Below are 15,716 nucleotides of genomic sequence, written 5' to 3'. Positions count from 1 at the left end.
TTGGTGTCGCCACTGCTGCGTTATTGACAAAAATTTAACTTTAGAGTTAAAATGAGCAGAAAAAACAATTATTAGGTAGAAACTGATAACAATTTACAAGTACACACAAAACATGCGCTGACAGCCAGTTCTTTTTCTCCTTTTATCGCAGCACCGGTGTTGGGAGTACCAAGTTACCTTGTGATCGTACAGCGAGTGATAAAAGACAAAAACAAGTGAGAAATTATGAAGATTGTGCACTTTAAACCCCAATTTTTACTCGTAAATAATTGTTTTTGTAATTATAGCATGCAGAAACTGCTCCCGAGAGTACGGCCGTTCGCGTTTCAAAGGCCTTTGCTAACCTCGAAGGTCATTGTGCAAAGGTTACTTTAGTTAGTTACACACACAAAGGTTAGTTACCGTAGTTACACACACACGTTCATTGTATGAGCAGTGTGCACACACATGTCAGTGCTGTGTCCACAGAGAGCCACATGGCAAAATTTTGCTTTTGAGGTTACTTATTGTGTATTTTTTTGAGTGCAGAACTCGTAGCATGGAAGAATACAGAGTTGAGCAGAAGCAGTGTCTGCAGTTCACTGCTTCCACTGATTCCTCGGAAGTTGGCGGAGCCTGGGTGACATCTTTGCATCTTCTGTTGTGTTCAGGCTTCTGCAACTGATACATGGATACTGGAGCAAACAGGAAATGCAGACACTTGTAACCATCTGCTGCGAGAGCGACGCAGGGGGAAGCTGGCTCGAGAATAGGGGCCCAAGAGACGCATTTCTATAACGTGCCGCGCAATGGATTCGGAAGACAGAGCAGCAGCAGCAGGGCTGTCCCCCCCACAGGTCACCCGCGAGGGGAAGTGCGGCCAGAAGAGAAACAACAACATGGGCCGGCTCGCATTCATCATGTGGTCGCTGCGTTCACACTGCCCATGCTTTGGGTGGTGGAGCATTCCTCATGGCCCCAGTGCTCCTGCGAACCAAGTTAAAAAAGGTGCCGTAATTATAATGATAAATTAGTTGTCGTATTCTTCTAGCCATTACTATTGCCGAGAGCACATTTTATTTGCTTCCAACGAAATGGTTCCTGACATGTCGTTGCTTTGGCATTTTGTCAATCTGGCACAAATACTGGCGACTGTGTGCACGGAAATAGGCTTGCCCACGTATAGCCGGTTGGCCCTCCGTAGCGTAGTGTGCCGCACTGCAAGTATCCAGTGCCCATATCTAAGACGCCAGCACACAATGGAAAGTGGCACACCTCTTCGAGTGGGGAGCCAATAAGACGTTTGTGTAAAATGCTATCTCAAATATATGCTTAAACAAATGTATCTCAAATATATGCTTAAACAAATGTACTTCTATTAAAAGTCGAATACGGTGAAAAGCACCACTGCATGTTCCACGCAAAATGTAAATGACCATTTAGCGACAATCCCTCAATACAATGCAACAGGCATGCATGGTTGCCACACGCCACGAGTGGGAATGGTCCAGCATCCACTTGCACAAGAAAGCGGGAGAATATGCACGAATCACATAGGTGCGTGGAAGGAAACGCCCCGCCCGTTGGAGGGGTGAGCAAGCAAAGACATTTGCATCAAACCTAGTCTCAAAATTTCTTTATCAGCTTTACTACTTTCACTTCAAATTGTCGCGGGAATACTACATCCAAGAGCCTTTCAAACATTCAGCGAGAACACATCACAGTAAGACTATTAGGCAACCGATTAGCCACATTAATATGCATAAATTTTCTTTGTTTCCTCGTGCGATTTCTTACTGGAATATGTTACCTCAAAAACCAGTGAACTCGGTGTCGTTAGAAGTGTTTTCTTAACGTATTGGTAATATATTTTTTGGTTTAAGTGATGTTTCAAAACTGGAATACATTATCATTGTGTTCTTGTACACACCCGTTTGTGTCAGCATATTTACACCTCCACCTATGTGTGTTGTGCATTTTAAATTTATGTCAAGCAACATTGATGTATTGTCGAGTTATATGTTGCATTTCTGTCGATGTATTTCTTTGCATTCACTTTTGCATAGGCCCGAGAAGGGCCTGCAGTATCTGTAAATAAATAAATAAATACAGTTGAACCCTTTATAAGAGACACAAACCGGGGAGCAGTTTCTGTCTCTTATACAAGATGTGTCTTATAAGCAGGGAACCATGTTTTCGCTAACTGATTAACCCCTAGTTCAATGTGGGCACTGTACGACTAAAATAAGCTCAAAAGAACGCTACAGCATGTTGCAAAAGATTCATTCTATGTTTGGCCCCCAGAATTTATGAAATAGTTCTGCCTTTGGAAGCACACAGGTGGCATGCAGTCTCTGGACTTGAAAGGAATTCTGGGGGTTTACAGTGCGAAGCTACACCGAAATCTCGACACATTCGCTTTTCATCCCATCAGAAAAACGGCTGCCGCGGTCAGGATGGAACTGGCGTCCTTGGGCTCCTTAGCCACTGCAGCAGGTTTCGAGACTTGCCGTGATACACAAATGCACGAACAGCGAGGCTGAGCTTGTGCTTGGCAAGCTGTGCGTAGCTGTGCCTTGTTTTGAAAACGCAGCAGAAGTGAAGTACTTCACTTGATGCCGCCATTTTGAAACCGATATGATAATATGGCTGCTCTTCGTATGGCATTCAAATATGCACATCAATGGCAGTTTGACTGAATATGTACTGTGCAACCACAAAATGTAGCATGTGCAAAATGTAGCATGTGCGAATAGTACTTATTTCTTTTCTTTGAAGAAGAAACAAAGTTTTGAAGCAAACGATTGGAAAAGTTGCAAGAAGGCAACCAGCAAGCATGAAAATTGCTATGACACCTGGCCACTCGTTTTTATCGCAACAGTCAATAACCGCAAAGTGATTAAGCTGGTGCCTTGAGCAGGATCGCTTTAGCACCAGGACTGGCTTCCAATGCAGAGCTGTGGTCACCAAGAGCTGCTGCCACAGACCTACAAGGGAGCATCATTTGACTGCACGAGTGGCGGCACAATGCTGCATTCAGCAAACCCAGAGCACTGCACAACTGTTTGAGCCAGATTTTATTGGTTTTGTGAAACAAGGCTCGCTCGCATTATTTTCTTCTAATTGGTCTCCTTCAGTGCACTTCACATCCGGGTGTACTATTATGAGCAATCTGAAAGGGAACACAGGAACGCGTAGAAAACACCCTCAGACCCAGCTATGAGCGATACGCAGCGGCCGCTGTCGGAAACAAAGTGGAAAGGGGGACGCTGTTCTAACAACTGTTCCCATTCCCTCCGTGCGTCTTATCGGCTGTCGGACGATACCATAGTATCGGCGAAATGACATAAGCTGCTGCTTTAGAGAAATGCCGGCGTGGTGGGAGTGCCAACAGTTAGTGGAAGAGCGCCCTCCTTTCCCCCTTTGTTTTTCACAGCGCCATCTGCGTATCACTCCGAGTCTGTTTCGAGAGTGTTTGCCACGCATTCCTCTGTTCCCTTTCATATTGCTCATAATAATACATTTCAGGTTGGTGAAACTACCTAGTGAATTTCTTGTGCAGAAATACGAAACCATTTTAGAATCTTATTTTCCCACCAGGCCACACTGTGGGAAAAAGACCTCTGAAAGTTTCCCTACACACACCATTACTCCCCAAGCATCACCGCAAAATGAAGTAGTGCTGCTGCTGCAACCAGTGCTCACCCTAGCTCGTCGAAGAAAACGTTCCGCAACCAGGAAGTTTTACCGCATCGGGAGATCTATCATGCTTTAGAGCCTAGTTGGAACCAGCAAGTTTTTGTACTAGTATATTTGAAGGTTCCCATTGTGCGGAATTATCTGCCCTCAGCACTACCAAGAGCGATCACCTTCAAACTCTACGCATCAAAGGGGATCAAGATAAAGGGCGTGTTCTAGGTGGATAGCAGTGTGTTCAAGTAGACAATGCAGCAATACCCGACTGCATTTTCCTGATCAAAAACTGGGGTGCACTCATTACACGACTGTGTCCAGGACTTGTGGGCGTATGGAAGTCTTCAAAAATAGAAAATACAGGCGCTTGTCAATCGAAACAGCATACAAAAATAGTGGGAAAAGCATTTTACGTTTGCCAATCTAAGTTGCCAATCTAAGCACACTAGCACTGTGTGCTTCCTTTCATTACAAGTAGTGCATATTTAGTGTGAAGTGTCGCTCTATAAGAGATTAGAGCTCATGTGGAATGTGCTCTTTGTCACTCAACAAAGAGACCATAGCACCAAAACCGCACAAGGAACGAGAGGACACAACATACCCTCTCTTGTTCTTTATCTGGGCTTTGGGATCCCTCTCTCAAAGGAAGTGCACTTTTTTCTGCTATTACTTTTGTGGGCACCACGTGTATCCCCATGTTGCACTGTGCGGCGCCATCAGGGCTAGCAGCCCAATGCCATCAAGGGTACACTGCCTTGGCAGCAAGGACGCTCGAGCACCGGCCCCCTGGTGGCCTCCCCACCCCCCCGTTGGGAGACCCATCTCTCACAAAGTGCAAATGCTTTCTCTAGGGTTCTTCTGTGAAGGTATAGTGTACTTGAAGGCAGAGGCGTGTCATCAAAGGCCGGTAGAGTGGCGGGGGGAGGGGTCCATTTTGCAACGAATATTCTAAAAGATGGTTACAGAAACTGCAGGTGGTGCTGGCTGCAACTGGAGTTCACCAGTGAACTCTTGCACCCCACACAATTTTTTTTTTCGCAAAAAGGACTTGCACAACTCAACTCCATTCCGGTACATTGCAGCGAAGGTTGGAAGCATGTGTGTAGGACTGGGAACGCTCTCTTCCTGGACCCCGAGACCAGGAGAGTGCCCCATTACGGGACGAACCAAGTCTGTGGCCACGGACTGCTTGGAGAGCTCGAGACAGCCGCTCCAGTGAGCGTTCCTCATTTGGACTGAGCAATAAAGCTTGACTTTGTTGACTGCACCAGCCTCTGAGCGCATCCTTGGCACCTTCCGCTTAGCCAATCATGGGGGATAGCGGCTTTTGTTCTCGTGCTCTAGCTTGCTGGCCAGGTATTATAGATGTCATGCATCATGGAGTGTTTGCTCCTAGAAGCTGCACGGACCGAGTGCGTGCAAAGCTGGGCTGCGGCTCTGTGTGTCACGAGATTGCCAATGAGACCACAAATGCAATCCATAAGCTGAAATTTCAGCCCAAAAGCAAAGCTAACCCAAGCAAAAACTGAAATTAAGGGTTGTACGAAAGCCAGTCTGATCGGGAAAATGCACGACAACAAATAAAAACTGGCACCGACCAAGAATGTTTGTAAAGTAAGAAAAAAAAAGCAGAAACTGAGTAATCGCCTTGTAATGAAAACGAAATTAAGCACTTCTTACGGGTTGTGAATGGGAAAGCATGAATGTCCAGTTGAACGCCCGAGACACCTTGCTCCCGCCTTGTATTGTCAAAGGGCTTTGTAATCGTGCGCTTGGGACGCACTCGCCTGCCACGGTGGCTCAGTGGCTATGGTGTTGTACTGCTGAGCCTAAGGACATGGGTTTGCCCTCAGCCACGGTGGCTGCTTATCTGATGGAGGCAAAAAGCGAAAGTGCGTGCGTGTGGAGATTTCGGCGCACATTGAAGATCCCCTGCAAGTGGTCGAAATTAATCCAGAGCCCTCCACTATGGCATGCCTCTGCACTCTGTGTAGTTCGGGTGTAGCTTCTGCATGTAAAACCCCACAATCAATCAATCAATCAATCAATCAGCTTCAGACAATCTGATTTGCAATCTGCATTAAGACTTTACCCACCATTCTATATAAAAAGAATATGCATTAAATTTATGCGCAAATAGCTTATTCTGCAAACTTATAAGCCCTCCCTAACTTGAATTTGCTTTTGCCAGCCTCGGCCAATCGCACAGCTGCCCATAATACGTCATAGGTTCTAGTGCGGAAAATGAGCTAGTGGGTCGCATGGCCATTCTTTTTCCTAATTACATACTAGCCTACTCAAGTGAAGTTTACGTTACAAGTGGTGTCAGTGTTATTCTAACGAGGCAATCTTTCGAATCAACCAAACTCGTATTTTGTTTGCACGGCCCCTTTAATGCTTCCACATTAAAATCAACTGGTGACTGCTAAGTGGCCCAGACACTGCTACTTCAATAGGTGCATGGAATGGAAGTTGTATCTGCAAGCTGGAGTCCCCAGAAAGGCCTAAACCAAAGTTGAGCTGCTTTTGCATGACTGCAATTGAATCTCCTTGTGATGAGACAGCAACATCTTAGTCTTGCTTATTGTCCACTGTCAGTGGTGCAGCACCCACAACCAGCGAGGCAGAGCAGGCAAGTGCAGCCGTAAGAAATCTAAGAAAAAGGTGCACCACACTTGATGCAGCCAAAAATTAAATATGTCCAAGGCTTGGCTCATGATGGCAGTTGTGGAGCAGTTTGGCCACCGTGGTGCATGACGGTGATATCTGGGTGTACTGGCACAGGATGGTAAAGGTGAAGAGAGCATGGCACCAAATGGTGCAGCAGTTCTGCCACTGCGCCAAGCACACATGCTGTGAGATAAAGAGGGTTGCTACGCCATGGCATGCCACAACACGGGCTTCCAAGGTTGTAGCTACGGTGCTGAAACCCCAGCTAGCTAGCAGAGTAGGCAACAGAATCCCCAAAAATTCCCCAAGAGTTCGTGACGTCCCAGAAGGACGCCTTGACGGGTTCGACTTACTAATAGAGCGACAGCAGGCCCCAAAGGGCCAGGACGAACCAAGAGATTTATTTGGCCGAGTGGTACAGTGCACATTGATCATGGCTACTGGGCCAAGAGCTACACTATACCAATGTACGCTTCAAGGCCCGGCCCAGACGGGTGACGGTGGCTGATGCTACGCGTGGGCCACAAGCGATATAGGCCTACCTGCGCGTACGGTCGGGGCCAACGGCTCCATCCCAAACGAGCAGTGGCGAGGGGGCGAACAACCTGTGTCTCCCTCGCGATCTTCGTTCCTTATCAGTCCCCCTCCCCCCTAAGTGTGCGGGCAAGGAGGAAGGTTCCTGGGTGGACAGGAGCGACGGCAGGGCAGTTGTCCCTGCTGGCTCGTGAGATAACGTGGCAAAGTGACTTAGCTTGTGGGGGAGGTAAAGGGGATCTAAAAGATCCCCACAGTGCACAGGAGGACCTTTCAGCACCGAGTTCCTTTTATTGGGCTGATGTAGCCGTTGCAAGGAAACGGCTCCACAACTCACGTACCAAAACCTAAACTATGCATTTGCACTTCATCTATGATCCATGTCCCTTGCTTTCATTGTACATTTCAGACCTCCTCGTATTAGAACAGTCACATGCACACCAGCTTGTGTACAGCCATCTGGCATGGAGCTAATAAAAGGGGAGAAGAGGCGGTGCATACAATGCAGTGCAATCCGTCCCCACACAGTTGCCGCTCAACCGTCAGCAGATGCACTTAGCTTCTGGGCAAGTCCAGACATGGGTCACGGGTGCGATTAATTGCTGAGTTTGTATTCTGTGAGCTCTAGTAACTCTAGAGATTGTAACAATGGATGCCACTCTTTCTATGAGCAGTACAAGAGTGACGATGAAAAAAGGCTGAGACCATGAGACAACGACATGCAGCTGAAATGGACGACCAAAGGCGATGTCATTGGCGATGCGGTGATGATTTGTTTTAAACCTGTAATCAGCATCCATTTCATAATTTCTCGCAAAATGGAAATAAATGGGAGAAAACGAACGCCAACACATTACTGTCGCATGAATTTCATTGATTGCCGCCAGTTTTTTTGCTTTTGCGTCTGTGTGTGTGGGTTACACCGCGCATACTGAATTAATAATGGTGCTTGCTTGCATGTGATTGTGTCCAAACATGTTTGCATAACAAGTGCACGCCTTCATTGGCAACAAAAATATGAATTCTTTTCCCCCACTGCACAACAAACAAATCATGCTTCCTGAACAGACAAATGCAGTTCAAATGCGCCATTAATGGTAGTATGCTCACCGCTGCACAGGTTACCCGCGGGAAGCTTTATGGGTAAAAAATGCTCACACACTCGCCACGCCTGTTGTGCTGGCCTCTTAGCGCATAGCACGGGCAACAGGGCACTGTGCAAAGGGAGTTCCAGCCACGGGCTCCAGCTACAGCAAAAGGTACAAGCTAGACAGAGCTGTTCTGGTCACTGAAGGCACAGTGTTCAGCTGGGCGCGTGGAGTCAGGCCGCCTCTTCCAGCAGGAGGAACCTCTGTAGCCGCTCGGGCACGGGCAGGGCGGACACGGCCGAGGGCAGGTGGCAGGGGCCGAGGCAGCGGCGCACAGCGCTGCGGCCCAGCTGGGCCAGTGGCCGGGGCGTGGTGCACAGGGCGAGCAGGCGTGTGCGCATGCGCTTGTCGCGGGCCAGCAGCGGCGGCAGCCGGCCCTCGCGGTCGCGCACCTCGACAGAGCCCATGCTGCGCAGCAGCAGCTCGAAGGCCCGCTCGTCCACCTCCAGGCCCGCCGCCAGCAGCAGGGCCAGCCGCGACAGCGGCACTAGGCCCGCACAGTTGCGCACGTCCGGCGACGCATTGTGCTCGAGCAGCACCTGCACGCACGGGTAGTGGCCCTGCACCGGAAGCTTCGCGTGAACAGTGCTGCCAGTGCAGGCTGCGACTGAACGCTTGCTTTCTTGTGACAACATCCCCGGCCCACAAAAGCTTTCTCCGTGCACGGTACCCTCTCCAGATACCCAACAGGCCCCCATTTCAGAGAGATCGTGCATCCTTGTCTGATGCCTATTCTGAAGGAAACTTGTCACAATAAAAAAATACTGCACCTTTCCATTCTCCGCATGTGTCTACCTTACGTGAGTATGCTCAACTCCCTTGTCACTGGCATGACTGAACCGAGTTGCACTGAATCAGATCCATTTTCATAGTAGCCGTGTTATATTCTCAATTCTCTCGCTGACAGCATACGTAGTTAGTATGATCCTGGTAAGGACAAATGTAGGGTTATATGGTTACCCATTAGTTTTGTGAACTCTGTATACAACAGACAGCAGGTGTGGCAGAGGAAGTGAGTGTAAAGGTGGTACCGTGGGTTATTAGTAAGGACTCATCCGATTTCAATTATACCACTGGCGTTGAAGAAAATGGTCACATTTACTGGTCAAGCATCACTTTGAAAAACCCAAGGAAATCGGGCAACTTAATTTGGGGCCCCTTACCACGAAGACTACATACAACGTTGCTTCATTCGAAAAACTGCCAAGCTGCAATGGCAAGCACACTGTGCTCGCGCACTTTAACACATAACGCTAAGCTAGATACTGATTGGAAAACAAGTGCTGATGCCTGGGATTGGCTGAAGCTGTTCAAAGACAACCACAAAGTAAAGATTGCAGTCGGAACTCAAAGAAGTTCTTCCTTAGCAAGAGAGGCCATTATCGATTGACCATAGTTACAAGCTGTGCAGCACCCACAGTGATTAAGCAAAGCCTTCATGACAGCATGAAACCAAGGCAGTGGCTCTTTGTGACAGCCTCCAGCCTGTGAAGGTGGCACTGGTGAGGCCCCACCCATGCTATCCACTGCCCTGCCCCAAGGGTGCACTCTGATGCAGAGTGACAAAACCCTGCCCCAAGCTGAGGGTGGAATGTGGCGACGCGAGAGAAAATGGGCACCATGGCCGAGGCGTACCGGTTGATGGATTCCTAAAGGAGTGCCTTCTAGTGGATCAATAAGGCGGAAATCACCCGGATGCCACGGTTCCTCTAAGCTCAGCGCCCACAGGGGCCCCACCTTCATGGCGGCCCAGCTGAGCGGGGTGTCGTGGTTGAAGTCGGTGCAGTCGGCGTCTGCGCCGTGCTCGAGCAGCAAGCGGCAGCAGTCGGCCCGATTGCGGAAGGCCGCCCAGTGCAGGGCTGTGTTGCCATTGGTGTCCACGTTCTCCGTCTCCGCCCCTGCCGCCAGCAGCAGCGCCGTGCACGAGGCGCTGTGCTCGGCTGCGTGGTGCAGTGCTGTCCGGTGGTAGCCGTCAAAGCGATTCACCTGCGTGCGCCAACCAAAGCTGCTGCTGGCTCCTTGTCCTGTCACACACTGGTCGAGTGCACTTCAAGCACCCCTCGCAATGGTTCTATCGGTGTGGTCACACGGTTCTCAACCCAATAACCCTTTCTTCACCATGTTAGCAATGGTGCGTTTGTGGAGAACAGCAACGGAACGCCAGAATGCCATAATTTTGTTGGCACCTTGGCTTCACTGTTTAATGGTCCCAAAGGGATGCATCATAGAGAAAAAACCTAATCATCGTTTAAATGAAAAATGTTTCCTCTTAGTTTGTACACCTAATTAGTGTCCTAGTGTTCCTTATTTCATTCTTCATTTATTGCTTCTGTTCGCTAGCCCCCATAAATTGACAAATGTGTTCCCTTAGTTTGCACACATCATCAGGGCCCTAGTGTTAGCTTATTTTGTTCCTAATTCGTTGCTTCTGTTTTCTTGCCCCATGCAGAATATGATGCCCGAAAGATCATCTGCCCCGTGACTTAGCGAGAGCCTAATGCGAGATCGGAATAGGTAAGTCTGGACAGTGCTCCATCGTTGAGCAACAAGCATGGGATTAACCGGAAAGGCTCGACACTACCGGGGCAACACTGGTGCCGGCTGGTTGCTTCGAGCCCGCTGCAACTGCAGATTTTTTTCATGTTTGGCAAAAAAAAAGCTGAGGAGCCACTAACTAGGCTGAGCCTGAGGTCCATTCGCAGGGCCCCTCGAAGTGTGCCCCATCGTGGAACCTATTTACAGTGCTTCAATGATGACCACTCACAGAAAGCCGTGAATGTGCTTCAAGACCTGTTACTAAAAAAGCATTACAAAGTAAACAACCTTAAACTTCAAAGGGCACAGTTTAAACTTATCTATTGCCGTTAATCATAAATATAAATGCTGTACAGAAATCGACTCTGTTATGCAGGTGGCTCAACGCTATACCAGTCGGCAATAGCATGTTAAGCTTAGCATATACGAACAATATACATAATTGACAATAAGGGGGTGGCTTGTTGAACAAACACCAAAAGGGAAGCCAGCAGTGAAGAATGTCAAAAAGTGTCCTGGTTCATTACATTATTTCCTAAGATTCAAAAATACTTACTTCCACACGAAATGATTGATTGATTGTCGGGTTTAACGCGCCGACGCAACGCAGGCGATGAGGCGCACCGTAGTGGAGGGCTCCGGATTAATTTTAACCACCTGGGTATCTTTAAAGTGCGCCGAAATCTTGTACACATGGGCGTTTTTGCTTTTCGCCTCCATCAGAAAAGTACACGAAACAGGAGGAATTACCCTTACTATGCTGTCATTAGCAGTCCTCACTTCTGTCTTTCCTCTCTCTCTCTCTTTCTCTATGCATGTGCGCGCATGTGGAATTGGCGTTTTACATGCCGAAGCTACACCTGGACCACGCGGTGTGCATAGTAGGGGACTATGGATAAATTTGGACCACATGGCAACATTCGATATGTGCCGAAATTCCACACAAACACGCATTTATTTCTCCTCTCCAGGAGCAAAACAAACGCTCTGGCACAGCATCAAATGTGTGGACTCGTCATGCTCAGCAGCAGCCCAACAGCCACTACAGGCAATGCGCAAGTAATGGTGCACGCATATGCCGTTGCCCGTTCCCCCCCCCCCCCTCCCCCTCTCGGAAAATATGCTCACTGCAGTATTTCACAGAAGTGCAATAATGCCTTTTACTCCGAAGCTTTTGTGTGCACTCTTTTACTGGACAAATCCTGGCCAGTTTCAGTGGCAGCTAAGACGGCTTGTTGTTGTTGGTTGCACTCATTGGCATTTCATGCCATGCACATATTTAGCCCGAGCTGTTAAAAGGGGCCGTGAAAACAAAATTTAAGTTAACCTAACTTGTCGAGCTAGTTGGTTCATTTCTGCCGTAAAAAGAATAGGGCAGTAAACAGACGAAGATGCCTGTATATGCTGTTTGTGCCTACCTTCATTTTTGTCTGTTTACCGCCATATTTTTTTTTTTACGAAATACAAGTAAGACGGTACTTTCCAAGTTCCAGTGACTTGACAGTGGCAGGCAAGGTGTGCCGCAGCTAGCCGCCATACTGCAGCCACCTACTAGACAGGCGTTCACGATGGCGAACAATAGAATCCAGCGAGCTGAACTTAGCCGTACTGACAGCTCTGCATTTTTTATTGATGCGAATGAGGGAATGGGCATGGAACTTCTCAAGAGCAAGCACATTTTCTACGCATATGAACAATGTGGCGATACACACAACTTCGCCGTCAAAGGAGACTGCATCCATCAAGCAAACGTAAACTCTGTTAACAAGGAGCCTTCCACCATTTCAAATCATGTTGCTAACCACTTTTATTTTACTTTGACGCTGCTTACCTGTAAATAAATGCTAGTGCGACTGCTTGAACCATGAGCCCATCTGACATTAAAAACTGGGCAAAAAGGAAGAGTTACTGCACACTGGTTCGTTCTTGCACCTCCTGAACTAATGAACCAACACCTGCTTACTTCAGCAAAAAAGCATGTGCTTATGTTTTGAGGAAATTGTCTTCAAGTGGTTTGCACGTAGAGCACTGTACTTTTGGCGCCTCTTGTTGCTTAGGGGCCATATCGAAACCAAAGCCGATACAGGTCCCACGACAAAAGCGCAAGAGAAAAAACTTAATATGGTGTTCACTGCCGTGCAACTTTTGGAAGCGAGTAATGTTAACCTGCTGCAATCGGTAAGCAAAGTGCTATGCACTCACATTGTACTAAGAAACAACCTAGAATCGCTGACCAAACGCATACACGAAATAGAAGGCAAAACTGAATAGTTTTCCTCAGAGGAATTAATCTCGAGTCCAGATGTTAGTCTACCGAAAATGTAAAAACAAATTCAAGATTTAGAATCACAGTTGTGCATCAGGAGCATTGCCCCACTCTCCCAGCAGCAATGAGCGTGACATTGCTACGATGCAGGACAAAATAAACAATTTAGAAAACCGCTCCAGGCGCTCTAATCATCTTTTTTTACAGTATTCAAGACACGGGCGAATCAGAAGGCTGAGAAATATCCGAGCAAATAATAAAAAATTCTGCGAAGACCAGCTGGAAGTAACAGCAGCATTGATCGCATGTGCGCATTGCCGTGGGTGAATTTCAAACGAGCTCACTCGACCCATAATCATGAAGTTTTTCGAAGAAAAAGAAACTGACACAGTACGGAGTAATGGCCGCAAGTTGCAAGGTATGGAATCGGGCATTTCTCGAGATTGCTCCGAGGCAGTTCGTGGAGGAAGAAAATGATTATGGCAGTTCTCAAAGACCACGAAAGACAAAGACCACATCAACCTTGTCTCTAATAAGCTAAAAATTAATAAGGAAGTTTACATATGGGATACCGAAGCCGATTCTGCAAAGCTTGTTTTCCCTGTGGTTCCTCCCAATTGATGCAACGTCAGCCATTCATCCTCGGTTAAGCTGAGACAAGCGAGCATTAAAAACTGCAATATTAGTACTGAGGATAATTGTTACTTCTTATACACCAACATTCGCATTGTTATTAGTAAAAATGTTGCATTATCTTCATTAATCAACTCAACATCTGCAACAGTAATAGCTTTAACTGAAACTTGGTTAAATACTACTATTCCTAGCGATAGCATATTCGTTTGTGAAACAGACTTCAATATTTTTCGCTGAGATAAGCAAAACTACCGCTGTGGCGGTGTCCTTCTTGCTGTAAGTAGACGGTATTTGGTAGTGCCAGTGATCATTAGCACTTTCCTTGAATGCGTACTGATTTCTTTAAAATTCAAATCAAGTAATATATTGTCAGGGCTGGGCACAGATGCTTCAAAATGTATTCTGGAATACAAATATTGCGATACATGCGTTGGGTGCCTCAACATGATGTTCTGCAAAGTGTTCTAATATTCTTGGCTTGGTTCTGACTAACAACCCAGATATATGCTCCAAAGTAACACCTCTTAATGGTCTATCCAATCATGACGTGCTAACTGGTCAGTTTTTTTTTTTTTTTTATCAAAAGGCAAACACTGACAAAGCTCATTAGGTTTACAGGAAAGCTAACTTCAATGGTCTTAACCATGAACTATCACTTCTTCCTGTTGACTTTCTGAGAGATAACTTGTCGTTACCATTGAACAAAACTGGCTACTATAAATAACGGTCTTACTAATTTGATAGATAAATGGATCCCATTCATTTGCTATAATCCAATAATACTGCTTTTTGGTCTTCGCAGAAACTTCGCCGCCTAAACAAGAAAAAAAAGACTATTCAGGCAAGATTACAAAAATAAATTATCTCAATCCTGGCAATAGTACAATGCATGTGAAAGAATATCAAAAATTACTCAAAACCCTACACAGGCAGTCTTTCCAACGCGACTTATCATCGATGCTAACAAATAACAATCAGCCTTTATGGGGTGTCAATCCCAAGCCCAATCCTCACATCGTCTTTACTGATCAGAATGGCGAAATAATAACTCGCAGTGACTGTTCGGAACTACTGAACAAAACGTTTTCCTTGGTACGTACGCTTAATTGTTTCGACCCACAGGCCACCATATGCAGTCGCGCTGATGCATTCATGCCAGAAATAATGATTGATTGATTGCAGGGTTTAACGCGCCGACGCAACGAAGGCGATGAGGCGCGCCGTAGTGGAGGGCTCCGGATTAATTTTGACCACCTGGGGATCTTTATCGTGCGCCGAAATCTCGAACATACAGGCGTTTTTGCTTTTCGCCTCCATCAGAAAAGTGGCCGCCGCGGCCGGGAATCGAACCCGCGACCTCGTGCTCAGCAGCACAACGCCTTAGCCACTGAGCTACCGCGGCGGGTCATGCCAGAAATAACATTAACTGATGCTGGCACATATCCTCTCCTCACTAAACTCAATATTTCTTCCTCTGCTGACAACACTGGTTTAAATAAAACAATTGTGAAAAATATAGCACAAAGCATCTTCCCAATATTATCCACCCTATTCCAGCAGTCACTATCAACCGACGTTTTACCCTATGATTGGAAGGTAGCAAAGGTTGTTCCGTTCTTCCAAACTGGTGATCATACCTCACCCCTTAACTATCGCCCCATTTCTTTAACCAGTACCATATGTAAACTAATCCCATTCTCAGATCATTAACTACCTCGAAGAGTATAGCCCTATATTAAGGCATCAGCACGTTTTCCACAGAGGCTATTCATGTGAACCCCAACTAGCTGGCTTCATTCATGACTTACATTCATCATATACGCCGGCATTCAAGTAGACACAATTTTCTAAGGCTTCTAGAAAGCATCTGATCAAGTCCCTCACCGTTGGCTTGATCACAAGCTCACGCTACTGAACACCGACCCTAGTGCTGTAATATGTATAAAAGGCTTGCTTTCTGACAGGATGAAATTTACATCAGTTAACAATCACTACTCGTCTCTAGTCCCCATAACATCTGGTGTGCCCCAGGGAAGAGTACTTGGGCCCTTGCTTTTCTAATTTATATTAATGATATACCAGACTGTGTTAAATCTAACATCAGACTATTTGCTGATGACTGCAAAATATAACGTAAAATTCAACCTAACCATGATTACGACATTCAATCTGACCTAAATGCTATAAACACATGGTGCTCGACCTGCATAGTGCCTCTAAATCTTGCTCAAACAAAATCATTGTCCTTTGCTAAC

At 46.7% G+C, this 15,716-nt stretch overlaps 1 protein-coding gene across 5 annotated transcripts in view; it reads right to left on the bottom strand.

The window, feature by feature from the left end:
- Positions 1–545: 545 nt before the first annotated feature.
- Positions 546–15,716, bottom strand: part of LOC144136868 (ankyrin repeat and SOCS box protein 8-like) — a 63,193-nt gene continuing 48,022 nt past the window's right edge. For 2 of the 5 annotated variants that reach the window (XM_077669431.1, XM_077669429.1), the window contains exons 2-3: positions 9,660–10,010; positions 546–8,584 (exon numbers count right to left, since the gene is read on the bottom strand). In XM_077669431.1, coding sequence (XP_077525557.1) covers positions 8,198–8,584; positions 9,660–10,010 — 738 coding nt within the window. In that variant the 3' untranslated portion in view covers positions 546–8,197. The remainder of the gene's footprint in view (positions 8,585–9,659; positions 10,011–15,716) is intronic. The other 3 variants (XM_077669430.1, XM_077669433.1, XM_077669432.1) reach the window with 3 other exon arrangements.

This window comes from Haemaphysalis longicornis, unplaced genomic scaffold (assembly GCF_048455015.1).
Source record: "Haemaphysalis longicornis isolate Haplotype H1 unplaced genomic scaffold, Haemaphysalis longicornis Haplotype H1 scaffold_1, whole genome shotgun sequence".
Taxonomy (NCBI): Eukaryota; Metazoa; Arthropoda; class Arachnida; order Ixodida; family Ixodidae; genus Haemaphysalis; species Haemaphysalis longicornis.
Note: the sequence above shows the minus strand (reverse complement) of the source record. Positions and strands in the feature narration are given on the sequence as shown.